A 25,556-nucleotide genomic window follows, 5' to 3' on the forward strand; every position below is an offset into this window, starting at 1 on the left:
TGCATTAACAATCCCAGCCCAGTTTCAGTGTGAAGCATTACCGGTTTCAGTCCGGTTATCAATTCCACCAGTCTCCAGCATCCACTGGTTCCAGTCTGGCCTCCCGTCTCCACCGGTTCCAGTCCGGTCTCCAGAAGTTCCCAGTACCAGTCAGACATACAGCATCATTGACTTCCAGCCTGGTAATCTAATCCAGCTTCTTTACCCCTGAGTCATCTTCAGCGAGTAGCATCATTCGTGTACTGAGCAATACCATATCCATGAATAATCCTCTAATCTCCCTTCTTCATCATGTATGGCTTCCGCATCTCCCTGCACTCACCTCTATTTCCAGTCCTGAGAGTCCTGCTGTGGGGTTCAATCTACAAAACTTTAAATGTCTCTCTATATTAAAACTGTTGTTGATCAATCAGTTTTCTTTCATGAGCTATTCTTCCATCTCTTACAACATCAGAAATTGTATGGAGATAAGTAGATCCTGGAGTTCTATAAATCCAAGAGTGGTTTTCAATAGTGATGAGCGGATTCGGTTTTACTCGGTTTTACTCGGTTTTACTCGGTTCTCAAAACGGCATCTTATTGGCTCACGGATGTCACGTGTTTTGGATAGCCAATAAGATGCCGTTTTGAGAACCGAGTAAAACCGAGTAAAACCGAACCTCGCTCATCACTAGTTTTCAATCCCTGGTAAATTGAAGGGTATATGAGCTTGAAGAGCGTTGTACAGTTAAAGCTGCCTATTTTCATTAAGCTTGTCTTCTTGAGCGGTGTCACAAAATATATCCTGATAAGCTTCCAAGGGTTCTCCAAAGTGCACCAAGTAAGACGGTGAATGGACAGTCAGGCGCAGACAGACCTATTGTTCAAAGGTCCCTTACCAGGTTCAGCAACTGGTACTGCTGCTTCCTTCTACCACCCATTCTTTGTTGTAACTGTAGGAGATGATACATAGCCACAATTTCACTGTAACAATCTAATTCAAATCAGCACACATATAAAAGGTGCTCAGAGCACAGATCTATGCCTGGAGTCTAGGCTATTGTCTATGATCCAGGGTTTCTAAACTTTCATGACTACCTATTTCACCTGTTTCTGACAATTCTTCAGCTTATTGACCTTGGTTCCTGTCTACTTCCATTCAGATCTGACCTGGCTTGTTGTGACACACCTTCCTTCCTGTAATATATAATTGCAACTTCACAGTCCACTAGTATACCAGCCCCAGTTTGTTAACTACAACCTTCTTAGTCTGTCACTGACATGTTCTATCTAGAGGAAAGGCAGAATGGAGCAACCTGCGAGCACATCAGTTGCAAAGCCTAAACCTTCTTGCAGGGGTCCCTGGGGAAGGCTGAGGGTTTATTAGACTCTATTAGATTTATTAGACTCAATCTCTGTCATTGCCAGTGCAAATCCAGTGCAAATCCATGTTGGTGTAATAGAATCCACAAAGTCCGTCAAAATTGTGACATCTATATTCTAAGGTGTTGTGATACACAGAGAAGCCTTTGGTAAGGCCAGGTTCATCTATGTAGACATGAGCTATCTGACTCGAAACTGTACTGAGAAAGTTAGAAATTGCGGACACTGCCATTTGGTAGTTAACACTGATGTCACTGTACCAATTAAAAAAATTTAAGGTCAGTCCTTAAATCTCCAATATAAATGGTGTCCATGTAGATAATTTTTCCTGAAGATATATTAGAATAACAGAATATTATCCAACTGCTGATTTTGCTGTTCCTGTGTCCCTTAATAACAGTAATAACAGAGAGAAGAAAAATGAATGGCTTTCTATGAAAGACAGATGGTAGACACAATAATTCATTCCATTTGGACATAGTTCTTGTTGGCTCACTGTAGATTTTACACGGTTATGACGCTCACAGAATAGTGTCTCTCTCTCTGATTAATCATGTCGATAGGATGAAAATACAATTGCGCTTTTAAGATTTCTGCACTGTCACAGTTTAAATTCTATTTCCTAGTAGCCAAAAAATGTATTGTTTTAAGAAAATTACATTTCAATTTGCAAAATCTTTAAGGAATTATTAGCGTATGAGATCCTGGAGTTTCCTTAACAACTGAAAAGACAACAACTAAACATGCATTGAGTAACAGTCATTGGTAGAAATATTTTCACTGTAAGAAAATCGTAAAGCACACATGGAATGAAGAAATATCCCTGATGTTTTGTATTCACAATTCCCCGGTGATTTAAAGAACCCCATGGAAGTTTCCCCATTCTTTCTCTGCATGGCTGAATCCACCCATCGCACGAGCCATTGAGGATGTCTTGTGTAACTGCCATACCTCCACTGCTACCACCCCTTAAAAGGACTCTTATTACATTACATCATATTCCACAGAATACTGCCACTGAGCAATACTGCAGTTTCGTTCGGATTCACCTGGCTCTCTTATAACATTTATTAAGGGGCTCCCTTCTCAGTCTCAACAAGCCACGTTCTGGTATGCTTTAGAGAACATCGTTAAGACAAAAGGCAACTCCTGCAGTATTCAAGAGCTCTTTTCTGCTGACCTAGGAAAGAACATGCTGCCAATACATATATTTGTGTGTACTATCTGGTGCTTGGCATCTGCAGTAACTATAGTTGTAAAAAGTCAAGAATTGGACAATCAGATTCTGGTAACTGGAGAAGGCAAGTATATATAATTTATACCAGTCCTTTATTACTGTTTTGGTGTATTACATGCTGATATAGTTCTCTCATGTTTTTTATATTAATGGTAATGTTTTCATTGCATGGCAGTGTTAATTACTTATGAACTAACAACAACATAATGCAATGGATGTTAAATTGAAATATTCTGTTTTTATTGATAATTGGAGCAATGTGGAGTTGCCTAATTGTTTAATAATGATGAAAGCATAACCAATTACAACTGCAGGCAATTATAACTTGCATTTTTATGTTTTAGTTACTTTAACAGATTGCCAAATAAAAGACTTTTCAAGGTGGGATAAGTTATTTACAATGCTAGAAAACTCTCATATGAGACAGAATATGCTGATTCAGTACTTTGAAGAAGCTAAGGAGGATCTAGAGAAGGAGAGAGCTACAAAGTCAGCACAGTCTTGCAGTAACTGCATTAAGAACATGACTTCAGAGATTGCAGATATATTGCAGACAACGTGTCAGCCTGATGCCACTTTGAGAAAATATGCAGAAACAACAATTACTTTAAACCTTGAAATAGCAGAAAGACTTGACCGCATTGAAAGTGACTTGAAAAAAGTAAATAATTCTAAATGCACAAATACAGAAGATCTAGAAGATGAAGATGAAGATGAAGAAACCACAAAAGCACTCATTGATTTTATACTGAAAACCAAAGCTTGGATCAGCAAGTCCCAACTACCATCAGGTAAAATTAATCTACTAGTAGCAACAGTTAATCCATTTGCATAATGTGCGTGCAGATTCATTTGTTAAACAAAGTTTGCAACTATATATATACAGTGACCATAATACCCCTTTAATCTGGGACACATATGATTTACACAGGTTCTGTGGCTGGCTAAAACCAGGTGGAATTCGGGCTAAAGTTTAGCCTGTGTAAATCATAGGTGTCACAGATTAAAGGGATATTATGGTCACCCTAAATTTATATATGTGTGTGTGTGTGTGTGTGTGTGTGTGTGTGTGTGTGTGTGTGTGTGTGTGTGTGTGTGTGTGTATACACACCCACACACAAAACTTTATTATATTATATAATAGGTATTATTTTAATAAGTTGACCATATTGGAGATAATATTAACAATCAATCTAGACATGTTTTCATTCATTTATGTTTATTATTGTCTGCCAGTTATTATATGTGTATTCTAATAGTTTTGAGTAGGTAACTGTTTATTTTTATGATCTTTTTATTTGCAAAAGTTTTAAAATAACCATTTCCTGGAACAAAAGTAAGAGGTCCTTGGTACATAAAATATATTGCGACTAATTTAATGGTTAGAACAGAATGCATGCTAATGCGAAATTCCTCATTATATCACAAGGACCAGATAAGAGTTTCCATTACTAATTACTATATGTGTGTGTGTGTGTGTGTGTGTGTGTGTGTGTGTGTGTGTGTGTGTGTGTGTGTGTGTGTGTGTGTGTGTGTTAAAAGGATAATATGTAATTATAATATATCTGCTATTAGGAATAACTTTGGGATATGGGATCTGACTGTTTAAGCATTGTACCTAATGCCAGGGCCACATTAGCTAAGCAGTGCTCCATAAATGTACTACCTTTAACATTAGTGTGCTACAAGCAAGCTGCAAAGTGTGTGTGTGTGTGTGTGTGTGTGTGTGTGTGTGTGTGTGTGTGTGTGTGTGTGTGTGTGTGTACAGGGCATTGGGGAATAGTGACTCAGATGCTTTCATTAGTTCATATAGGAGTAATAATATATGAGTGACCAGGGAACGTTGGCAGCTGATTTACTGGAGATTGTGCTGTTCAGAGTTTTGGATCGCAAACTTCAAGACTCAAACAATGTTATCAATCCATCTGTTCACACTTGTATCACATCACTCATTTTGTAATTGTACTGGACTGACAGTGTACCTCTTATTCAGTGTGATTAATATATAATAAGCAAAAACTGAAACAGTTTTGTTATGAAGCAATTAAACAACTTGATAAAAATACATTTTAATCTGTTAAAAGAATACACACAAATAATTTAAGGCATTTGTCGTTCCCTTGTCAATGTCCACCTGGAAGTTTACTGTATTATGAGTGACATCACCTTATCATGAGTTTTGTGAATTGTAAATGTGAAGCATTGGGGTCCAGCTGGCAACAAACCAAGAGTTCCAATACAGCTGGCCTCAGTCACAGACAGGAAGTCTTGTGGAGCACATTCAGTGCAAAACATCAAATGTCTAATGACGTTCAATACACTGAGGGTAAAAAATTATTACTCAAGAAATTATAAATGTGAGTGTGGACTGCTAAAACTAATAAGCAATGCAGCATCACTCTGTTCCCACTTCTGTCCCTAGCCTCCAATCGTCATTACAACAAATATATAATCCTGTACTTTGGTAACAATTTTTTTTAAAATACTTGGCTCCTTGAGCACATTCATTGGTGCTTAGAGCCTGATTTATGTTTGTAAAAAAAAAAGCAAAAGCATGTATCTTTGTGCCTGGAACAAACCATATTGCGATGCAACTTTTTTTTTTTGTGCAGGGTAAATACTAGCTGCTTTTACATGTAGCCCACAAATATTAGCTATATTTTTACACTGCAATTTAGATTTCGGGTTTGAACAAACCCTACCCAAATCTGTGTGTCTCGGCACCTGTTACATCTGCCCCACATGCAGTACAACATGATTTTGCCCAGTTGCTTGCTGTTTTGCTTTACTTACAAACGTGAATCAGGCAATTAATGTGACTCATTAAGGACAAGAAGGATTACTTTCAGGAAGTACAAGTCATTATGTGACATTTGCCTCCAGCATCCAGAGCACTACATTTAATACCATTCATGTACTGTACTTTGGCAATTAGTCTAGATGTCAGTCACCATAGTAAAAGCATAGGTTTCTGTCGCTTTGATTAACCTTGCTACATGGTTTTTTAAACTCAAGAAAATTTTAAACATATCAATATAAAGTCTCTGATGAATTAACCCTAATTCGTTTAATATTTTGTTACACACTGCAAACAAGGAATTGTAGCAAAGTAGGCCAAACATTTTTCTGTCTTTCAGGAGATGATATTACAAACCTGAGGTCTGGACAAGACATACTGTTTATACAAAGCAAATTATAGGTTGTGATGGATCAGATTGTTTTCTGAATCATATATATATTCTCAGCGGCGGATTGGAATGGAAAACTAGCCCGGGAAATTTATGAAAGCAGCCCTAATGGAGGTGGGGTCTCTTGAGGGGAGCGGGATCCCTCCTCATAGGGCCTGATTGTACGCAATCGCGTCCTTCCTTGCGTCTTTTGATGCAGTTGTATCTGAGACCAGGGGCAGATTGGGAACTAAAAGTGACCATTTAAATTTTGTAGAAGTGGCCCGACATGGGCAGCACAATAGGTATAACATACCATGTAAACATGGCAGTATCACTGGATGGCAGAGTTACTGTACTGCAGAGATGGAATAACAGAATGAATGGGGACAATGCAGTGTACGGATTGCGGTGGGCTGCCTGTCATGTTGGGGGTTGGGCAACACACAAAACAGGACCCACAGACATGTCGTCCTACCAGGAATCTTCCTGGTGAACCCTATGACCAATCCGCCTCTATATATTCTCAGAGCAGTTTGCAGACAATCATTAGACAGCAATCTCCAAATATACTTCATACATCTAAAGTGGATTATATCCAAAACTGCCTAAAAAACTAGATTAGTACTATAGTGTTTTGTTAATTTCCTAATTTTCCAATATATTGTCGCAAATTAAAATGACCCACTCTCTAAGCAAAAATGGACTGGATTACCTGTCTATCAGCAAGCACTAGATGTACATATAACACACTGTCAGGAGCATAAGATGGTATAAGTTCACCCTTTGACGCAGGGCTGGTGCAAGGGTGTTCGGCGCCCCCCTGCAAACTATAAATTTGCGCCCTCCCTCCCATACTTAATAAAGGGACAGTGTGCACCAAAGTTCGGCGCCCCCCATTCCCCTCTCCCCCAATAGGGCTTGCACTTGACACTGCAGCCTGGATTCCCGTGCTCACTCCCCAGTCAGTGACAGCCCCACACTGCTCACCCGCACGGTGTCCCGGCCGGCTCCTCACTGTGCAGCACGATCCCTCGGGTTTCCAGCTACTGTACAGCTGGAAGGCGTTGGCCAGAGTGTGGAGGGAGTGAGAGATGCGGCCGCATCACAGCACAGAGAAAGCAGAAACCCAGACGCCGACACACCAGGAGAAGGGACATTGACTCAGTGCAGGCCGCGTGTACAGCCTCCGGACCCCGGGCTACTCAGCCAGGCAGCGCCTATGTAAAAGGGACACCGATGTGTTCCTGGTGCTTTCCGGTTTAGCCATGACCCCTTACATCGCCGGCTCCTCACTCTGGGATGCTGTCGGATGTCACGTGATGTCTGCAGGCTAGAGCACCAAGACAGTCACAGAGGAGGAGCGAGCACCGCTGATGATAGACGCTGCGCTTGGTGGCTCCTCTTCTACAGCAACTGCAGAATGGGTACAAATGGAACGGGGACAATGGAGGAAGTGCCCCCTTCTGGGCTGGAACCCGGTGGCAACAGACTACGTTGTCTCCGGCAGTTCCGCCCCTGGACAGACACATAAACAGATAGACAGCCACATAGATAGATAATAGACACATAGACAGATAGATAAATAAATAAATAGATAGACACATAGCTATATAGACAGACAGATAGATAGATAATAGATAGATAGATAGATAGATAAATAGATAGATAGATAGATAGACAATCACACATACAAAGAAAACTCACTTAGTTCCTCTGTACTGGGACGGACAGTCTCTCTATTGTTCCTGAGTCCTGGCAGGTGATGAGATGGCTCTGTCTATGAAGATGGGGGCATCTAGTGGCTCCTGGCAGTACTGCAGTCAGCAGTAACTGCAGCTCTCTGCTCCCTGAGTCAGTCCCGCCCCCACACCCCCTCCTGCTAGCTTCACTGCGCTGACACGGGATGGAACGGGAGGAGATGACATCTGCTCCATGGTTGGAGTGGGGACTGGAAGAGCTGCGATCCAGGCTGCTGGCTGCCGCTGCTCGTACAGTGATAGGCGCAGCGGCAGCTGACAGCAACAGCGCACAGCACAGGGATGCAGAGCAGGGAGAGCGCCTCTCCTGCCTAGCGCCTCCCTGCACTGCATCCCTTTGCTGAGCGGGCCACCGCCCCCTCTCTTGAGCACATGCAGTCCTAAAGCTGCGCATCGGGGGTGAGTGGGCATTTGCGCCATGACTGAAGCAGAAAGGCACTGACTGGAGTGTCCTAAGGATAGGCTGCAGGGTGTGTGGGCAGAGTGATTCTGGCTTCAGGGTGCTAGTAAGATGCAGAAGCTGAGGGTCTGCTATGATGCCAGCCCCAGGGCTCCACTCGCACACTCCTACTTACGGCCCTGTACACTGTATTCCAGGGGTGCCCACCACATCAATTTGTATACAGGACAAGTTTACCATACAGATGTGTCATTTTATACTGTGGCTCCAGTTGTGCCAAATAGCCCCTCTTGGCACACCAGGTCCCGTGCAAGTTGGCCAGGCCAAGCATTTTTTCTTTGTTAAAATGTGCATCTTATTCGCACAATTAAAACAACTGGAAGCAATAAAACTGTATGAAACCACTTCCTGTGCAGCTAAAATCCCCGCCCAGAATCTCTGGTACACTGTGGGCAGCTTTTCGCTCCATGGCCCTCATTCCGAGTTGTTCGCTCGCAAGCTGCTTTTAGCAGCATTGCACACGCTAAGCCGCCGCCTACTGGAAGTGAATCTTAGCTTCTCAAAATTGCGAACGAAAGATTCGCAATATTGCGAAAAGACTTCTCTGTGCAGTTTCTGAGTAGCTCGAGACTTACTCTGCCAGTGCGATCAGTTCAGTGCTTGTCGTTCCTGGTTTGACGTCACAAACACACCCAGCGTTCGCCCAGACACTCCTCCGTTTCTCCGGCCACTCCCGCGTTTTTCCCAGAAACGGCAGCGTTTTTTCACACACTCCCATAAAACGGCCAGTTTCCGCCCAGAAACACCCACTTCCTGTCAATCACATTACGATCACCAGAACGAAGAAAAAACCTCGTAATGCCGTGAGTAAAATACCTAACTGCATAGCAAATTTACTTGGCGCAGTCGCACTGAGGACATTGCGCATGCGCATTAGCGACTAATCGCTCCGTTGCGAAAAAAAAATAACGAGCGAACAACTCGGAATGACCACCCATGTGTGATGAGACCAAGATGCTAAATTTTAAGAAAAATCTGATAAGCTACTCCTCTTGGACCATCTTACGACGTATGACATCTTACTACAGCATGCTAGATGAAGGATCTATACAGTTTTGCAATTAAATTGAATTAAATGAAAAAGAAAAGCCTTTTTGGGATCTGTTAAATAGCTAGATGTAAGGTGCTTCTTTTTTTCTGTATGATTTTGGCATGTTTGTTCAGCATTACATGTATTCTATGGAAATCCAGCATTCAGTAATGCATTGGCTAGGTGGTCAAGCTGGTGTACAGTGTCTTGTTTAGTTAGATAGGGTTCAGTCCATATAAAAATCATTTATTTTTTTGTTTATTTTACTCAGTATGTAACCAGTGTATAGACCAGGGGCAGATTGGGGAGTTAAAGTGCCCTTGAAAAAAAAAAAAAAGTGTCCACAAGTCGGTGGGACCAAATCAAATGCAGGCAATGCCAATACAAATTTAAGCGGGGTTACAGAATATTATCTATAGCCAGGTTGTTGGTTGGTGAGGCCAATGCAAACACATCAATCTATGGGGGTAATTCAGAGTCGATCGCAGCAACAAAATTTGTTAGCAGTTGGGTAAAACCATGTGCACTGCAGGGGTGGCAGATATAAAATTTGCAGAGAGAGTTAGATTTGGGTGGGTTATTTTGTTTCTGTGCAGAGTAAATACTGGCTGCTTTATTTTTACACTGCAATTTAGATTTCAGTTTGAACACACCACACCCAAATCTAACTCTCTCTGCACATTTTCTATCTGCCCCGCAGTGCACATGGTTTTGCCCAAGTGCTAACAAATTTGCTGTTTCGATCAACTCTGAATTAGGCCCACTATTCTTACTGGTTGTGGTATTGCTCCAGCTGCCAAACAGCATAGCTATAATTATTTTTACCATTAAATATGAATTGCCACCATGTTGAATCAATTCACTACAGATAACCAGAGACGATATCTAGCCGCACTCCTATTTTTACACCTATTTAATTAATTTATCTCCAGGGTTGAACTAACAATGTTCGATCACTATATCCAAAAGTCTAATATTCTGCCCTTTCAAGCATCATTATAGACACCTCAAACTTCAAATGCGACAGCTTTATAGATTGCACTTGACTACTGAATAGGTTTATACAATATGTCCAAACAACACTGATCCACATTGTTTCTGGGCATGCGGGCATGGCTACCTTTCCACATTGTTTCTGGGTATGTGGGTATTGCTACCTTTCCACATTGTTTCTGGGCATGTGGGTATTACTACCTTTCCACGTTGTTTCTGGGCATGACTAGCTTTCCACGTCGTTTCTGGGCATGTAGGTATTGCTACCTTTCCACATTGTTTCTGGGCATATGGGTATTGCTACCTTTCTACGTTGTTTCTGGGCTTGACTAGCTTTCCACGTCGTTTCTGGCCATGTGTGTATTGCTACTTTTCCACGTTGTTTCTGGGCATGTGGGTATTGCTACCTTTCTACATTGTTTCTGGGCCTGACTAGCTTTCCACGTCGTTTCTGGGCATGTGGGTATTGCTACTTTTCCACGTTGTTTCTGGGCATGTGGGTATTGCTTCCATTCCACGTTGTTTCTGGGCATGTGGGTATTGCTACCTTTCCACGTTGTTTCTGGGCATGTGGGTATTGCTTCCATTCCACATTGTTTCTGGGCATGTGGGTATGCTACCTTTCCACGTTGTTTCTGGGCATGTGGGTATTGCTACCTTTCCACGTTGTTTCTGAGCATGTGAGTATTGCTACCTTTCCACGTTGTTTCTGGGCATGTGGGTATTTCTACCTTTCCACGTTGTTTCTGGGCATGTGGGTATTGCTACTTTTCCACGTTGTTTCTGGGCATGTGGGTATTGCTTCCATTCCACGTTGTTTCTGGGCATGTGGGTATTGCTACCTTTCCACGTTGTTTCTGGGCATGTGGGTATTGCTTCCATTCCACATTGTTTCTGGGCATGTGGGTATTGCTACCTTTCCACGTTGTTTCTGGGCATGTGGGTATTGCTACCTTTCCACGTTGTTTCTGGGCATGTGAGTATTGCTACCTTTCCACGTTGTTTCTGGGCATGTGGGTATTTCTACCTTTCCACATTGTTTCTGGGCATGTGGGTATTGCTTCCATTCCACGTTGTTTCTGGGCATGTGGGTATTGCTACCTTTCCACGTTGTTTCTGGGCATGTGGCTATTGCTTCCATTCCACGTTGTTTCTGTGCATGTGGGTATTGCTTCCATTCCACGTTGTTTCTGGGCATGTGGGTATTGCTTCCATTCCACGTTGTTTCTGGGCATGTGGGTATTGCTTCCATTCCACGTTGTTTCTGGGCATGTGGGTATTGCTACCTTTCCAATTTGTTTCTGAGCATGTGGGTATTGCTACATTTGCCCAGTAGCATTTAACTTTTTGTAAATGACAGCCTGAATATTACCCCAGGCACAAGGCTTAATTAATTATACATTTAGAATCCAAGTTATTGTTACTGTTGCTCAAACACTAACCAGAGTTCATCTCATTTATTTGGTGCTGGCTTAACTTCTGTTGTATCTCTCTTGAATGCAATATCAGCAAATATATTGCTAAATGTTACTCAGGCACTGGACAGAGGCTTTCAAAGAAAGTTTTGCAACTGGTTTTGATTTCTGGCAAAACTTGGAAAGCAGCCAGTGAAGCTCTTAAGGGAGTTTCTAATCACACAGTTGTTGGTCTTTTGTAGAACTGTTTTTAATTTAAGGCCTCGATAATCAAGTCAAAAGCCTGTTAATTAAATATTCTATTTCAGATGGTGATGCTGACATTTCAGAACAGTATCTGAACAAGTAGCTACCTACAATGTAATGGGGAAGTATATTCATAATTATTTAATCTAGATAATCAAATGGAATTTGTTGTGTCTTTTTTTAGAAAGTGAGTAGAGGTGGAATCCTTTATTTGTTCCTGTCACGAGCATGGATAATTTACAGCCACACAGGCTCTTTGTACAGGAAATGAGTCAGACAAATTCCCTACACAGGCCCCCTGCAAGCTTCCTTAATGGAGTGATATTTTATTAATTATGACTTTAAGAATTGCTCCCCTGTACTTTACATTTAGTCCAGCAAGCTTCCCATTTCTCTTGCCATCTGCTTATCTTTGTATAAATTGCTGTAAGTGGCAGTGATTTGGGTTTTAAAGTATGTGTAACTTTAGTTAATGTTTGATATAGAACAGTTCTCCTCAATGACAAGTGGGCAATCCATTTCATTAGATTATATCCACGTGACATTGCAATTTTACTGTGAGCCTCCAATAGCTAAACTACTCTTGCAGTCAGAAAAAGTTTTTTTGTATCACAGTTTATCACCATAATAGTGTTTTAATCCCTTCATAGTTCCCCCCAAGAAGCCTCATATTTTTTTGTATTTCTGCCAATTTCAACAGAACTAAGGGGGTAATTCCAAGTTGATCGCAGCAGGAATTTAGTTAGCAATTGGGCAAAACCATGTGCACTGCAGGGGAGGCAGATTTAACATGTGCAGAAAGAGTTAGATTTGGGTGGGGTGTGTTCAATCTGCAATCTAATTTGCAGTGTAAAAATAAAGCAGCCAGTATTTTTTACCCTGCACAGAAATAAAATAACCCACCCAAATCTAGCTCTCTCTGCACATGTTAAATCTGCCTCCCCTGCAGTGCACATGGGTTTGCCCAATTGCTAACTAAATTCCTGCTGCGATCAACTTGGAATTACCCCCTAAATCAGAGGTTCTCAAACTCGGTCCTCGGGGGCACACACAGTGCATGTTTTGCAGGTCTCCTTACAGAATCACAAGTGAAATAATTAGCTCCACCTGTGGACCTTTTAAAATGTGTCAGTGAGTAATTAATACTAGAGATGAGCGCCTGAAATTTTTCGGGTTTTGTGTTTTGGTTTTGGGTTCGGTTCCGCGGCCGTGTTTTGGGTTCGAACGCGTTTTGGCAAAACCTCACCGAATTTTTTTTGTCGGATTCGGGTGTGTTTTGGATTCGGGTGTTTTTTTCAAAAAACACAAAAAAACAGCTTAAATCATAGAATTTGGGGGTCATTTTGATCCCAAAGTATTATTAACCTCAAAAACCATAATTTACACTCATTTTCAGTCTATTCTGAATACCTCACACCTCACAATATTATTTTTAGTCCTAAAATTTGCACCGAGGTCGCTGTGTGAGTAAGATAAGCGACCCTAGTGGCCGACACAAACACCGGGCCCATCTAGGAGTGGCACTGCAGTGTCACGCAGGATGTCCCTTCCAAAAAACCCTCCCCAAACAGCACATGACGCAAAGAAAAAAAGAGGCGCAATGAGGTAGCTGTGTGAGTAAGATTAGCGACCCTAGTGGCCGACACAAACACCGGGCCCATCTAGGAGTGGCACTGCAGTGTCACGCAGGATGGCCCTTCCAAAAAACCCTCCCCAAACAGCACATGACGCAAAGAAAAAAAGAGGCGTAATGAGGTAGCTGTGTGAGTAAGATTAGCGACCCTAGTGGCCGACACAAACACCGGGCCCATCTAGGAGTGGCACTGCAGTGTCACGCAGGATGTCCCTTCCAAAAAACCCTCCCCAAACAGCACATGACGCAAAGAAAAAAAGAGGCGCAATGAGGTAGCTGACTGTGTGAGTAAGATTAGCGACCCTAGTGGCCGACACAAACACCGGGCCCATCTAGGAGTGGCACTGCAGTGTCACGCAGGATGTCCCTTCCAAAAAACCCTCCCCAATCAGCACATGATGCAAAGAAAAAGAAAAGAAAAAAGAGGTGCAAGATGGAATTGTCCTTGGGCCCTCCCACCCACCCTTATGTTGTATAAACAAAACAGGACATGCACACTTTAACCAACCCATCATTTCAGTGACAGGGTCTGCCACACGACTGTGACTGATATGACGGGTTGGTTTGGACCCCCCCCCAAAAAGAAGCAATTAATCTCTCCTTGCACAAACTGGCTCTACAGAGGCAAGATGTCCACCTCATCTTCACCCTCCGATATATCACCGTGTACATCCCCCTCCTCACAGATTATCAATTCGTCCCCACTGGAATCCACCATCTCAGCTCCCTGTGTACTTTGTGGAGGCAATTGCTGCTGGTCAATGTCTCCGCGGAGGAATTGATTATAATTCATTTTAATGAACATCATCTTCTCCACATTTTCTGGATGTAACCTCGTACGCCGATTGCTGACAAGGTGAGCGGCGGCACTAAACACTCTTTCGGAGTACACACTTGTGGGAGGGCAACTTAGATAGAATAAAGCCAGTTTGTGCAAGGGCCTCCAAATTGCCTCTTTTTCCTGCCAGTATAAGTACGGACTGTGTGACGTGCCTACTTGGATGCGGTCACTCATATAATCCTCCACCATTCTATCAATGTTGAGAGAATCATATGCAGTGACAGTAGACGACATGTCCGTAATCGTTGTCAGGTCCTTCAGTCCGGACCAGATGTCAGCATCAGCAGTCGCTCCAGACTGCCCTGCATCACCGCCAGCGGGTGGGCTCGGAATTCTGAGCCTTTTCCTCGCACCCCCAGTTGCGGGAGAATGTGAAGGAGGAGATGTTGACAGGTCGCGTTCCGCTTGACTTGACAATTTTGTCACCAGCAGGTCTTTCAACCCCAGCAGACTTGTGTCTGCCGGAAAGAGAGATCCAAGGTAGGCTTTAAATCTAGGATCGAGCACGGTGGCCAAAATGTAGTGCTCTGATTTCAACAGATTGACCACCCGTGAATCCTTGTTAAGCGAATTAAGGGCTGCATCCACAAGTCCCACATGCCTAGCGGAATCGCTCCCTTTTAGCTCCTTCTTCAATGCCTCCAGCTTCTTCTGCAAAAGCCTGATGAGGGGAATGACCTGACTCAGGCTGGCAGTGTCTGAACTGACTTCACGTGTGGCAAGTTCAAAGGGCATCAGAACCTTGCACAACGTTGAAATCATTCTCCACTGCACTTGAGACAGGTGCATTCCACCTCCTATATCGTGCTCAATTGTATAGGCTTGAATGGCCTTTTGCTGCTCCTCCAACCTCTGAAGCATATAGAGGGTTGAATTCCACCTCGTTACCACTTCTTGCTTCAGATGATGGCAGGGCAGGTTCAGTAGTTTTTGGTGGTGCTCCAGTCTTCTGTACGTGGTGCCTGTACGCCGAAAGTGTCCCGCAATTTTTCTGGCCACCGACAGCATCTCTTGCACGCCCCTGTCGTTTTTTAAAAAATTCTGCACCACCAAATTCAAGGTATGTGTCGGCCTTGGCAGACGACGTTGCTGGCATTTCATCGTCTCGGCCATGACTAGTGGCAGCAGCTTCAGCACGAGGTGGAAGTGGATCTTGATCTTTCCCTAATTTTGGAACCTCAACATTTTTGTTCTCCATATTTTAATAGGCACAACTAAAAGGCACCTCAGGTAAACAATGGAGATGGATACTAGTATACAATTATGGACTGCCTGCCGAGTGCAGACACAGAGGTAGCCACAGCCGTGAACTACCGTACTGTACTGTGTCTGCAGCTAATATAGACTGGTTGATAAAGAGAAGATGTCTATGTAACTATGTATGTATAAAGAAGAATGAAAAAAAACCACGGTTAGGTGGTATACAGTTATGGACGGACTGCCTGCCGAGTGCAGACACAGAGGTAGCCACAGCCGTGAACTACCGTACTGTACTGTGTCTGCAGCTAATATAGACTGGTTGATAAAGAGAAGATGTCTATGTAACTATGTATGTATAAAGAAGAATGAAAAAAATCCACGGTTAGGTGGTATTACAATTATGGACGGACTGCCTGCCGAGTGCAGAGACACAGAGGTAGCCACAGCCGTGAACTACCGTACTGTGTCTGCTGCGACTGGATGATAAATGATATAAAAAATATATATATATCACTACTGCAGCCGGACAGGTATATATTATATATTATATAATGACGGACCTGCTGGACACTGTCTGTCAGCAGAATGAGTTTTATTTTTATAGAATAAAAAAAAAAAAAACACACAAGTGAAGTCACACGACGAGTGTTTAACTTTTTCAGGCAATCACAATATAAGTATACTACTAACTATACTGGTGGTCAGTGTGGTCAGGTCACTGGTCAGTCACACTGGCAGTGGCACTCCTGCAGCAAAAGTGTGCACTGTTTAATTTTAATATAATATGTACTCCTGGCTCCTGCTATAACCTATAACTGGCACTGCAGTAGTGCTCCCCAGTCTCCCCCACAATTATAAGCTGTGTGAGCTGAGCAGTCAGACAGATATATAATATATATAGATGATGCAGCACACTGGCCTGAGCCTGAGCAGTGCACACAGATATGGTATGTGACTGACTGAGTCACTGTGTGTATCGCTTTTTTCAGGCAGAGAACGGATATATTAAATAAACTGCACTGTGTGTCTGGTGGTCACTCACTATATAATATATTATGTACTCCTGGCTCCTGCTATAACCTATAACTGGCACTGCAGTAGTGCTCCCCAGTCTCCCCCACAATTATAAGCTGTGTGAGCTGAGCAGTCAGACAGATATATATAATATTATATATAGATAATAGATGATGCAGCACACTGGCCTGAGCCTGAGCAGTGCACACAGATATGGTATGTGACTGACTGAGTCACTGTGTGTATCGCTTTTTTCAGGCAGAGAACGGATATATTAAATAAACTGCACTGTGTGTCTGGTGGTCACTCACTATATAATATATTATGTACTCCTGGCTCCTGCTATAACCTATAACTGGCACTGCAGTAGTGCTCCCCAGTCTCCCCCACAATTATAAGCTGTGTGAGCTGAGCAGTCAGACAGATATATATAATATTATATATAGATAATAGATGATGCAGCACACTGGCCTGAGCCTGAGCAGTGCACACAGATATGGTATGTGACTGACTGAGTCACTGTGTGTATCGCTTTTTTCAGGCAGAGAACGGATATATTAAATAAACTGCACTGTGTGTCTGGTGGTCACTCACTATATAATATATTATGTACTCCTGGCTCCTGCTATAACCTATAACTGGCACTGCAGTAGTGCTCCCCAGTCTCCCCCACAATTATAAGCTGTGTGAGCTGAGCAGTCAGACAGATATATATAATATTATATATAGATAATAGATGATGCAGCACACTGGCCTGAGCCTGAGCAGTGCACACAGATATGGTATGTGACTGAGTCACTGTGTGCTGTGTATCGCTTTTTTCAGGCAGAGAACGGATTATAAAGTAAACTGCACTGTCCTCACTAGTAAACTCTCTCCACTCAGTCTCTACACTTCTACAGTAACAGTACTCCTCCTAGTCAGCTCCAGTAAATCTCTCTCAGTCTCTTATAATCTAAATGGAGAGGACGCCAGCCACGTCCTCTCCCTATCAATCTCAATGCACGTGTGAAAATGGCGGCGACGCGCGGCTCCTTATATAGAATCCGAGTCTCGCGATAGAATCCGAGCCTCGCGAGAATCCGACAGCGTCATGATGACGTTCGGGCGCGCTCGGGTTAACCGAGCAAGGCGGGAAGATCCGAGTCGCTCGGACCCGTGAAAAAAAACATGAAGTTCTGGCGGGTTCGGATTCAGAGAAACCGAACCCGCTCATCTCTAATTAATACACCTGTGCACCTGCTGGGTTACCTGCAAAACATGCACTGTGTGTGCCCCCGAGGACCGAGTTTGAGAACCTCTGCCCTAAATTGTTCATTCGTTTTCTCCTCTCCATTGAATTTAATTTGGGCAGTATTAGGATCTCTCTGCTTTTGCTTCCATAGTCAAGTAACATTTCTGTCATGATATGGGAAAACAGGATGAATTGAAAATATGTCCCATAAACTTCCATTAGCTTTTTTTGCTTAATTATTTAAATTCAATAAATATACACAGAATTTAATTCTGCAATATTAAATATTTATAGGGATGCCAAATATGTGTTCTTTATTAGATGTTTATCTATACTTTGGGCCATAAGCAAATATATATTTATAAAATATATATATCCGTGTTTGTTTGTTCTTTAACAAAAAGATTGCTATAGCATGTGCTACACGGTGATCAGCCTATTTTCAATAAACCCGCCCCCAGACACCTGTGAAACTAGCCAATGGGAGTATGGGGACGGGCTTATTTATGATAGGTTTAGCACTGTATGCCTGTGTCCTATGCATGCTGCGGCTGCTGGTCACTGGGTAAGGAAACCAGCATATATGTTACATACAACTTACACCGCTGCTTACACACACTTACTCACTGCTGCTAACATGTAATAGTATAGGCTTGGATTTCTCAGAGTCCCTTCACATTTTTTTTTTTAATTTGTGCATTGTAAAATATAGGCATCCGTATATATTTAATCGGCTAAGCAACTACTCCAAAATGACAAGACCGATTTTGATGGTTCAGATGTCATTTCATGGGGTGTGTGATGTAGATGTGCAACAAGGTCGCAGAATTTTGATAAATGGTCAGGTTGCTGAAGTCGTGATTTTTCCCACAAAAAACATTGAGTGGGGGGCTGTGCGTTTCTTTTTGCTCAATCTCGAGAAATGGTTGACTAGTATTATACTGTATAAAAGGTAACATTCCCATGGTCCATTCACAATATTGTAGACACTTGAATTTAAACATTATTACATAATAATTTTCTTCTAAGATGCATTCATTTAAAGATAGGATTTGGGTACTTAATGTGTGTGGTGGCAGTGAGGCAAGTCCATGTCTCTGTTCTATACACAGGATGTTAGTTGTCTATGACAACTACCAAGAATCTTGAAGCTAGGCCAGGTGTCTCTAAAATCAGATGTAAAAGAGGCAGGGGCAAATTAAGAGAGGAGGGGGCCTGTGTATAATCTCCGTGTGGGTCCCCTCCTCTCTAGGGGACGGTACAGGTGAGTAGATTCTGGCACTATGCCAAAGTCTAATGCACATGCGCAGGTCTCTGGGAACAGGGTTCATGATAGTTTTTCTACTGCACTTGCGCAAATCACCGGGAATAGGTCTGACGGGCCATTGTCCCGGTGATTTGTGCAGCATTGCTGATGTGTGACTCCAGGGAGGTGAGTATTAAACATGGGTGCAGGGTGTGCAGTGTGAGACCCTTGGACCAAAGAGCATCTGTATCCATTATAGATATGCCACTAAAAAGTGGGATGGATTTTGATGAGAGAGATTGCTTGTTAGGGTTTAGGGAATATTGTAGTAAAAATGTGAAAAAAAGAACTGACATTAACTTATAAAAAAAAAAATTCCACGCAAAGATAGAAATTTACAATTTACCATTTAATTCATATGAGCATTACACATTTAGAGCCAGATTTAACAACAAGTGATATTCTTGTATCACCCATTATGAGTGTTAAATGGTGCTCCAGCCAATCAGCTCCTAACTGTGATTTTTCAAACACATGACAGTTAGCATCTGATTGGCTGTAGCACCATTTATCATTTGTAACAAGTGATGACAAGAATATCACTCTTGTTAAATTTGGTCCTTAGATGATTGCACTCATTCCCAGTTGCACTTTGGCAATCAAACAGCATATTGCTGTGCATAGCACCCTTCAGTTGGAACTACATATGATTGACCTACTGTATCCTTCTATACATGCTGTGTATAGATGAAGTGGATGACCAGTTACAGCTCTATGTAAACTAGTGATGTGCACCGGACATTTTTCGGGTTTTGTGTTTTGGTTTCGGTTCCGCTGCCGTGTTTTGGATTCGGACGCGTTTTGGCAAAACCTCCCTGAAAATTTTTTGTCGGATTCGGGTGTGTTTTGGATTCGGGTTTTTTTTTACAAAAACCCCTCAAAAACAGCTTAAATCATAGAATTTGGGGGTCATTTTGATCCCATAGTATTATTAACCTCAATAACCATAATTTCCACTCATTTTCAGTCTATTCTGAACACCTCACACCTCACAATATTATTTTTAGTCCTAAAATTTGCACAGAGGTCGCTGGATGACTAAGCTAAGCGACCCAAGTGGCCGACACAAACACCTGGCCCATCTAGGAGTGGCACTGCAGTGTCAGACAGGATGGCACTTCAAAAAAATAGTCCCCAAACAGCACATGATGCAAAGAAAAAAAGAGGTGCACCAAGGTCGCTGGATGGCTAAGCTAAGCGACACAAGTGGCCGACACAAACACCTGGCCCATCTAGGAGTGGCACTGCAGTGTCAGGCAGGATGGCACTTCAAAAAAATAGTCCCCCAAACAGCACATGATGCAAAGAAAAATTAAATAAAAAAGAGGTGCAAGATGGAATTGTCCTTGGGCCCTCCCACCCACCCTTATGTTGTATAAACAGGACATGCACACTTTAACAAACCCATCATTTCAGCGACAGAGTCTGCTACACAACTGTGACTGAAATGACTGGTTGGTTTGGGCCCCCACCAAAAAAGAAGCAATCAATCTCTCCTTGCACAAACTGGCTCTACAGAGGCAAGATGTCCACCTCCTCCTCATCGTCCGATTCCTCACCCCTTTCACTGTGTACATCCCCTCCTCACAGATTATTAATTCGTCCCCACTGGAATCCACCATCTCAGGTCCCTGTGTACTTTCTGGAGGCAATTGCTGGTGAATGTCTCCACGGAGGAATTGATTATAATTCATTTTGATGAACATCATCTTCTCCACATTTTCTGGAAGTAACCTCATACGCCGATTGCTGACAAGGTGAGCGGCTGCACTAAACACTCTTTCGGAGTACACACTGGAGGGTGGGCAACTTAGGTAGAATAAAGCCAGTTTCTGCAATTTGCCTCTTTTTCCTGCCAGTATACGTACGGACTATCTGACGTGCCTACTTGGATGCGGTCACTCATATAATCCTCCACCATTCTTTCAATGGTGAGAGAATCATATGCAGTGACAGTAGACCACATGTCAGTAATCGTTGGCAGGTCCTTCAGTCCGGACTAGATGTCAGCACTTGCTCCAGACTGCCCTGCATCACCGCCAGCGGGTGGGCTCGGAATTCTTAGCCTTTTCCTCGCTCCCCCAGTTGCGGGAGAATGTGAAGGAGGAGCTGTTGATGGGTCACGTTCCGCTTGACTTGACAATTTTCTCACCAGCAGATCTTTGAACCTCTGCAGACTTGTGTCTGCCGGAAAGAGAGATCCAACGTAGGTTTTAAATCTCGGATCGAGCACGGTGGCCAAAATGTAGTGCTCTGATTTCAACAGATTGACCACCCGTGAATCCTGGTTAAGCGAATTAAGGGCTCCATCCACAAATCCCACATGCCTAGCGGAATCGCTCTGTTTTAGCTCCTCCTTCAATGTCTCCAGCTTCTTCTGCAAAAGCCTGATGAGGGGAATGACCTGACAACGTTGAAATCATTCTCCACTGCACTTGAGTCAGGTGCATTCCCCCTCCTTTGCCTATATCGTAGGCAGATGTATAGGCTTGAATGGCCTTTTGCTGCTCCTACATCCTCTGAAGCATATAAAGGGTTGAATTCCACCTCGTTACCACCTCTTGCTTCAGATGATGGCAGGGCAGGTTCAGGAGTGTTTGGTGGAGCTCCAGTCTTCGGCACGCGGTGGCTGAATGCCGAAAGTGGCCAGCAATTCTTCGGGCCACCGACAGCATCTCTTGCACGCCCCTGTCGTTTTTTAAATAATTCTGCACCACCAAATGTATGTGCAAAAACATGGGACGTGCTGGAATTTGCCCGGATGTAATGCACGCACAATATTGCTGGCGTTGTCCGATGTCACAAATCCCCAGGAGAGTCCATTTGGGGTAAGCCATTCTGCGATGATGTTCCTCAGTTTCCGTAAGAGGTTGTCAGCTGTGTGCCTCTTCTGGAAAGCGGTGATACAAAGCGTAGCCTGCCTAGGAACGAGTTGGCGTTTGCGAGATGCTGCTACTGGTGCCGCCGCTGCTGTTCTTGCTGCGGGAGGCAATACATCTACCAAGTGGGCTGTCACAGTCATATAGTCCTGAGTCTGCCCTGCTCCACTTGTCCACATGTCCGTTGTTAAGTGGACATTGGGTACAACTGCATTTTTTAGGACACTGGTGACTCTTTTTCTGAGGTCTGTGTACATTTTCGGTATCGCCTGCCTAGAGAAATGGAACCTAGATGGTATTTGGTACCGGGGACACAGTACCTCAATCAAGTCTGTAGTTGCCTGTGAATTAACGGTGGATAACGGAAACAGGTTTCTCACCGCCCAGGCTGCCAAGGCCTGAGTTATCCGCTTTGCAGCAGGATGACTGCTGTGATATTTCATCTTCCTCGCAAAGGACTGTTGGACAGTCAATTGCTTACTAGAAGTAGTACAAGTGGTCTTCCGACTTCCCCTCTGGGATGACGATCGACTCCCAGCAGCAACAACAGCAGCGCCAGCAGCAGGAGGCGTTACACTCAAGGATGCATCGGAGGAATCCCAGGCAGGAGAGGACTCGTCAGACTTGGCAGTGACATGGCCTGCAGGACTATTGGCTTTCCTGTGTAAGGAGGAAATTGACACTGAGGGAGTTGGTGGTGTGGTTTGCAGGAGCTTGGTTACAAGAGGAAGGGATTTAGTGGTCAGTGGACTGCATCCGCTGTCATCCAAAGTTTTTGAACTTGTCACTGACTTATGATGAATGCGCTGCAGGTGACGTATAAGGGAGGATGTTCTGAGGTGGTTAACGTCCTTACCCCTACTTATTACAGCTTGACAAAGGCAACACACGGCTTGACACCTGTTGTCCGCATTTGTGTTAAAATAATTCCACACCGAATAGGTGATTTTTTTTGTAATTTGACTAGGCATGTCAATGGCCATATTCATCCCACGGACAACAGGTGTCTCCCCGGGTGCCTGACTTAAACAAACCACCTCACCATCAGAATCCTCCTTGTCAATTTCCTCCTCAGCACCAGCAACACCCATATCCTCATCCTGATGTACTTCAACAGTGACATCTTCAATTTGACTATCAGGAACTGGACTGCGGGTGCTCCTTCCAGCACTTGCAGGGGGCGTGCAAATGGTGGAAGGCGCAACCTCTTCCCGTCCAGTGTTGGGAAGGTCAGGCATCGCACCCGACACAATTGGACTCTCCTTGGGGATTTGTGATTTAGAAGAACTCACAGTTCTTTGCTGTGCTTTTGCCAGCTTAAGTCTTTTAATTTTTCTAGCGAGAGGATGAGTACTTCCAGCCTCATGTGAAGGTGAACCACTAGCCATGAACATAGGCCAGGGCCTCAGCCGTTCCTTGCCACTCCATGTCGTAAATGGCATATTGGCAAGTTTACGTTTCTCCTCAGACGCTTTTGATTTTTGGGTCATTTTACTGAACTTTTGTGTTTTGGATTTTACATGCTCTCTACTATGACATTGGGCATCGGCCTTGGCAGACGACGTTGATGGCATTTCATTGTCTCGGCCATGACTAGTGGCAGCAGCTTCAGCACGAGGTGGAAGTGGATCTTGATCTTTCCCTATTTTACCTTCCACATTTTTGTTCTCCATTTTTTAATGTGTGGAATTATATGCCAGTATCAAAAGCAATGGCCTACTACTATATATACTGCGCACAACTGAAATGCACCACAGGTATGGATGGATAGTATACTTGACGACACAGAGGTAGGTAGAGCAGTGGCCTACTGTACCGTACTGCTATATATTATTTACTGGTGGTCAGCAAACAGTGCAAAACTGAAATGCACCACAGGTATGGATGGATAGTATACTTGACGACACAGAGGTAGGTAGAGCAGTGGCCTACTGTACCGTACTGCTATATATTATATACTGGTGGTCAACAAACTGTGCAAAACTGAAATGCACCACAGGTATGGATGGATAGTATACTTGACGACACAGAGGTAGGTAGAGCAGTGGCCTTCTGTACCGTACTCCTATATATTATATACTGGTGGTCAGCAAAATTATGCACTGTACTCCTACTATATACTACAATGCAGCACAGATATGGAGCGTTTTTCAGGCAGCGAACGTATAATACTGGTGGTCACTGGTCAGCAAAACTCTGCACTGTACTCCTCCTATATAATACTGCTGGTCCCCAGTCCCCACAATAAAGCAGTGTGAGCACAGATATATGCAGCACACTGAGCACAGATATGGAGCGTTTTGCAGGTAGAGAACGTATAATACTGGTGGTCACTGGTCAGCAAAACTCTGCACTGTACTCCTCCTATACAATACAGCTGGTCCCCAGTCCCCACAATAAAGCAGTGTGAGCACAGATATATGCAGCACACTGAGCACAGATATGGAGTGTTTTTCAGGCAGACAACGTATACTGGTGGTCACTGGTCAGCAAAACTCTGCACTGTACTCCTCCTATATAATACTGCTGGTCCCCAGTCCCCACAATAAAGCAGTGTGAGCACAGATATATGCAGCACACTGAGCACAGATATGGAGCGTTTTTCAGGCAGACAACGTATACTGGTGGTCACTGGTCAGCAAAACTCTGCACTGTACTCCTCCTATATAATACTGCTGGTCCCCAGTCCCCACAATAAAGCAGTGTGAGCGCCAGAGGCAGAACTCTGGGAGGCAACGGAGTCATCTGCCGCCGGGCTCCTGCTCTGAAGGGGGGCACTTCTCCTCCCATTCTGTGACACCATTGAATTAAGTTCATTAATAGCTGCCACTATCTCTTCAGTGGCCAACTTCCTCACTGGTCCCTGCACCTTACAAATCACACCCTTTTTATTATACTGTAGATACACATTTTACAAGTGTCAAACCCAAGATTAGAAACCACGACCTATTACACTGGAAGCAAACACCTTACTGATGAAGCTATTTGCTCCTGTATAGGAAATATGAGAATTTTAACTATATGAAGTTACTTCCCTGACAATTACATGTAACTTCATATAGTTAGAATTTTCATGCTTCCTCTACAGGAGCAAATAGCTCTATCAGTAAAGTGTCTGCCGTCAGTGTAACAGGTTACGGGTTCTAATCCTGGGTATGACTGCTAAGAAATGTGTGATTTAAAATAAAAGACAATTAAATGTATAAATACAGTATATACATTTTTTTCAGAACACTCCACACACGCACACACACACACACACACACACATGTGTGTGTGTGTGTGTGTGTGTGTGTGTGTATGTATATATATATATATATATATATATACGCACATCTACATATATATATTTATCTTAATATAGTAAATAGGGGGGCACCAATATTTATCTTGCCTCCGGGCAACTGGGACGAACTTACGCCACTGGTGAGCACAGATATATGCAGGACACTGAGCACAGATATGGAGCGTTTTTCAGGCAGACAACGTATACTGGTGGTCACTGGTCAGCAAAACTCTGCACTGTACTCCTCCTATATAATACTGCTGGTCCCCAGTCCCCACAATAAAGCAGTGTGAGCGCCAGAGGCAGAACTCTGGGAGGCAACGGAGTCATCTGCCGCCAGGCTCCTGCTCTGAAGGGGGGCACTTCTCCTCCCATTCTGTGACACCATTGAATTAAGTTCATTAATAGCTGCCACTATCTCTTCAGTGGCCGACTTCCTCACTGGTCCCTGCACCTTACAAATCACACCCTTTTTATTATACTGTAGATACAC

General features: G+C 43.4%; 2 protein-coding genes across 3 annotated transcripts in view; one reads left to right on the forward strand and one right to left on the reverse strand.

Annotated features, from left to right (window-relative positions):
* The window catches only part of VEPH1 (ventricular zone expressed PH domain containing 1), a 988,289-nt gene that overhangs the window by 847,487 nt on the left and 115,246 nt on the right, over positions 1-25,556 (reverse strand). The gene's annotated exons all lie outside the window — the stretch shown is intronic.
* PTX3 (pentraxin 3) overlaps positions 2,353-25,556 on the forward strand; it is a 29,578-nt gene continuing 6,374 nt past the window's right edge. Inside the window, exons 1-2 of the mRNA XM_063916127.1 lie at positions 2,353-2,663; positions 2,944-3,390. Coding sequence (XP_063772197.1) covers positions 2,555-2,663; positions 2,944-3,390 — 556 coding nt within the window. The 5' untranslated portion in view covers positions 2,353-2,554. The remainder of the gene's footprint in view (positions 2,664-2,943; positions 3,391-25,556) is intronic.

Source organism: Pseudophryne corroboree, chromosome 4, assembly GCF_028390025.1.
Source record: "Pseudophryne corroboree isolate aPseCor3 chromosome 4, aPseCor3.hap2, whole genome shotgun sequence".
In the NCBI taxonomy this organism is placed as follows: domain Eukaryota; kingdom Metazoa; phylum Chordata; class Amphibia; order Anura; family Myobatrachidae; genus Pseudophryne; species Pseudophryne corroboree.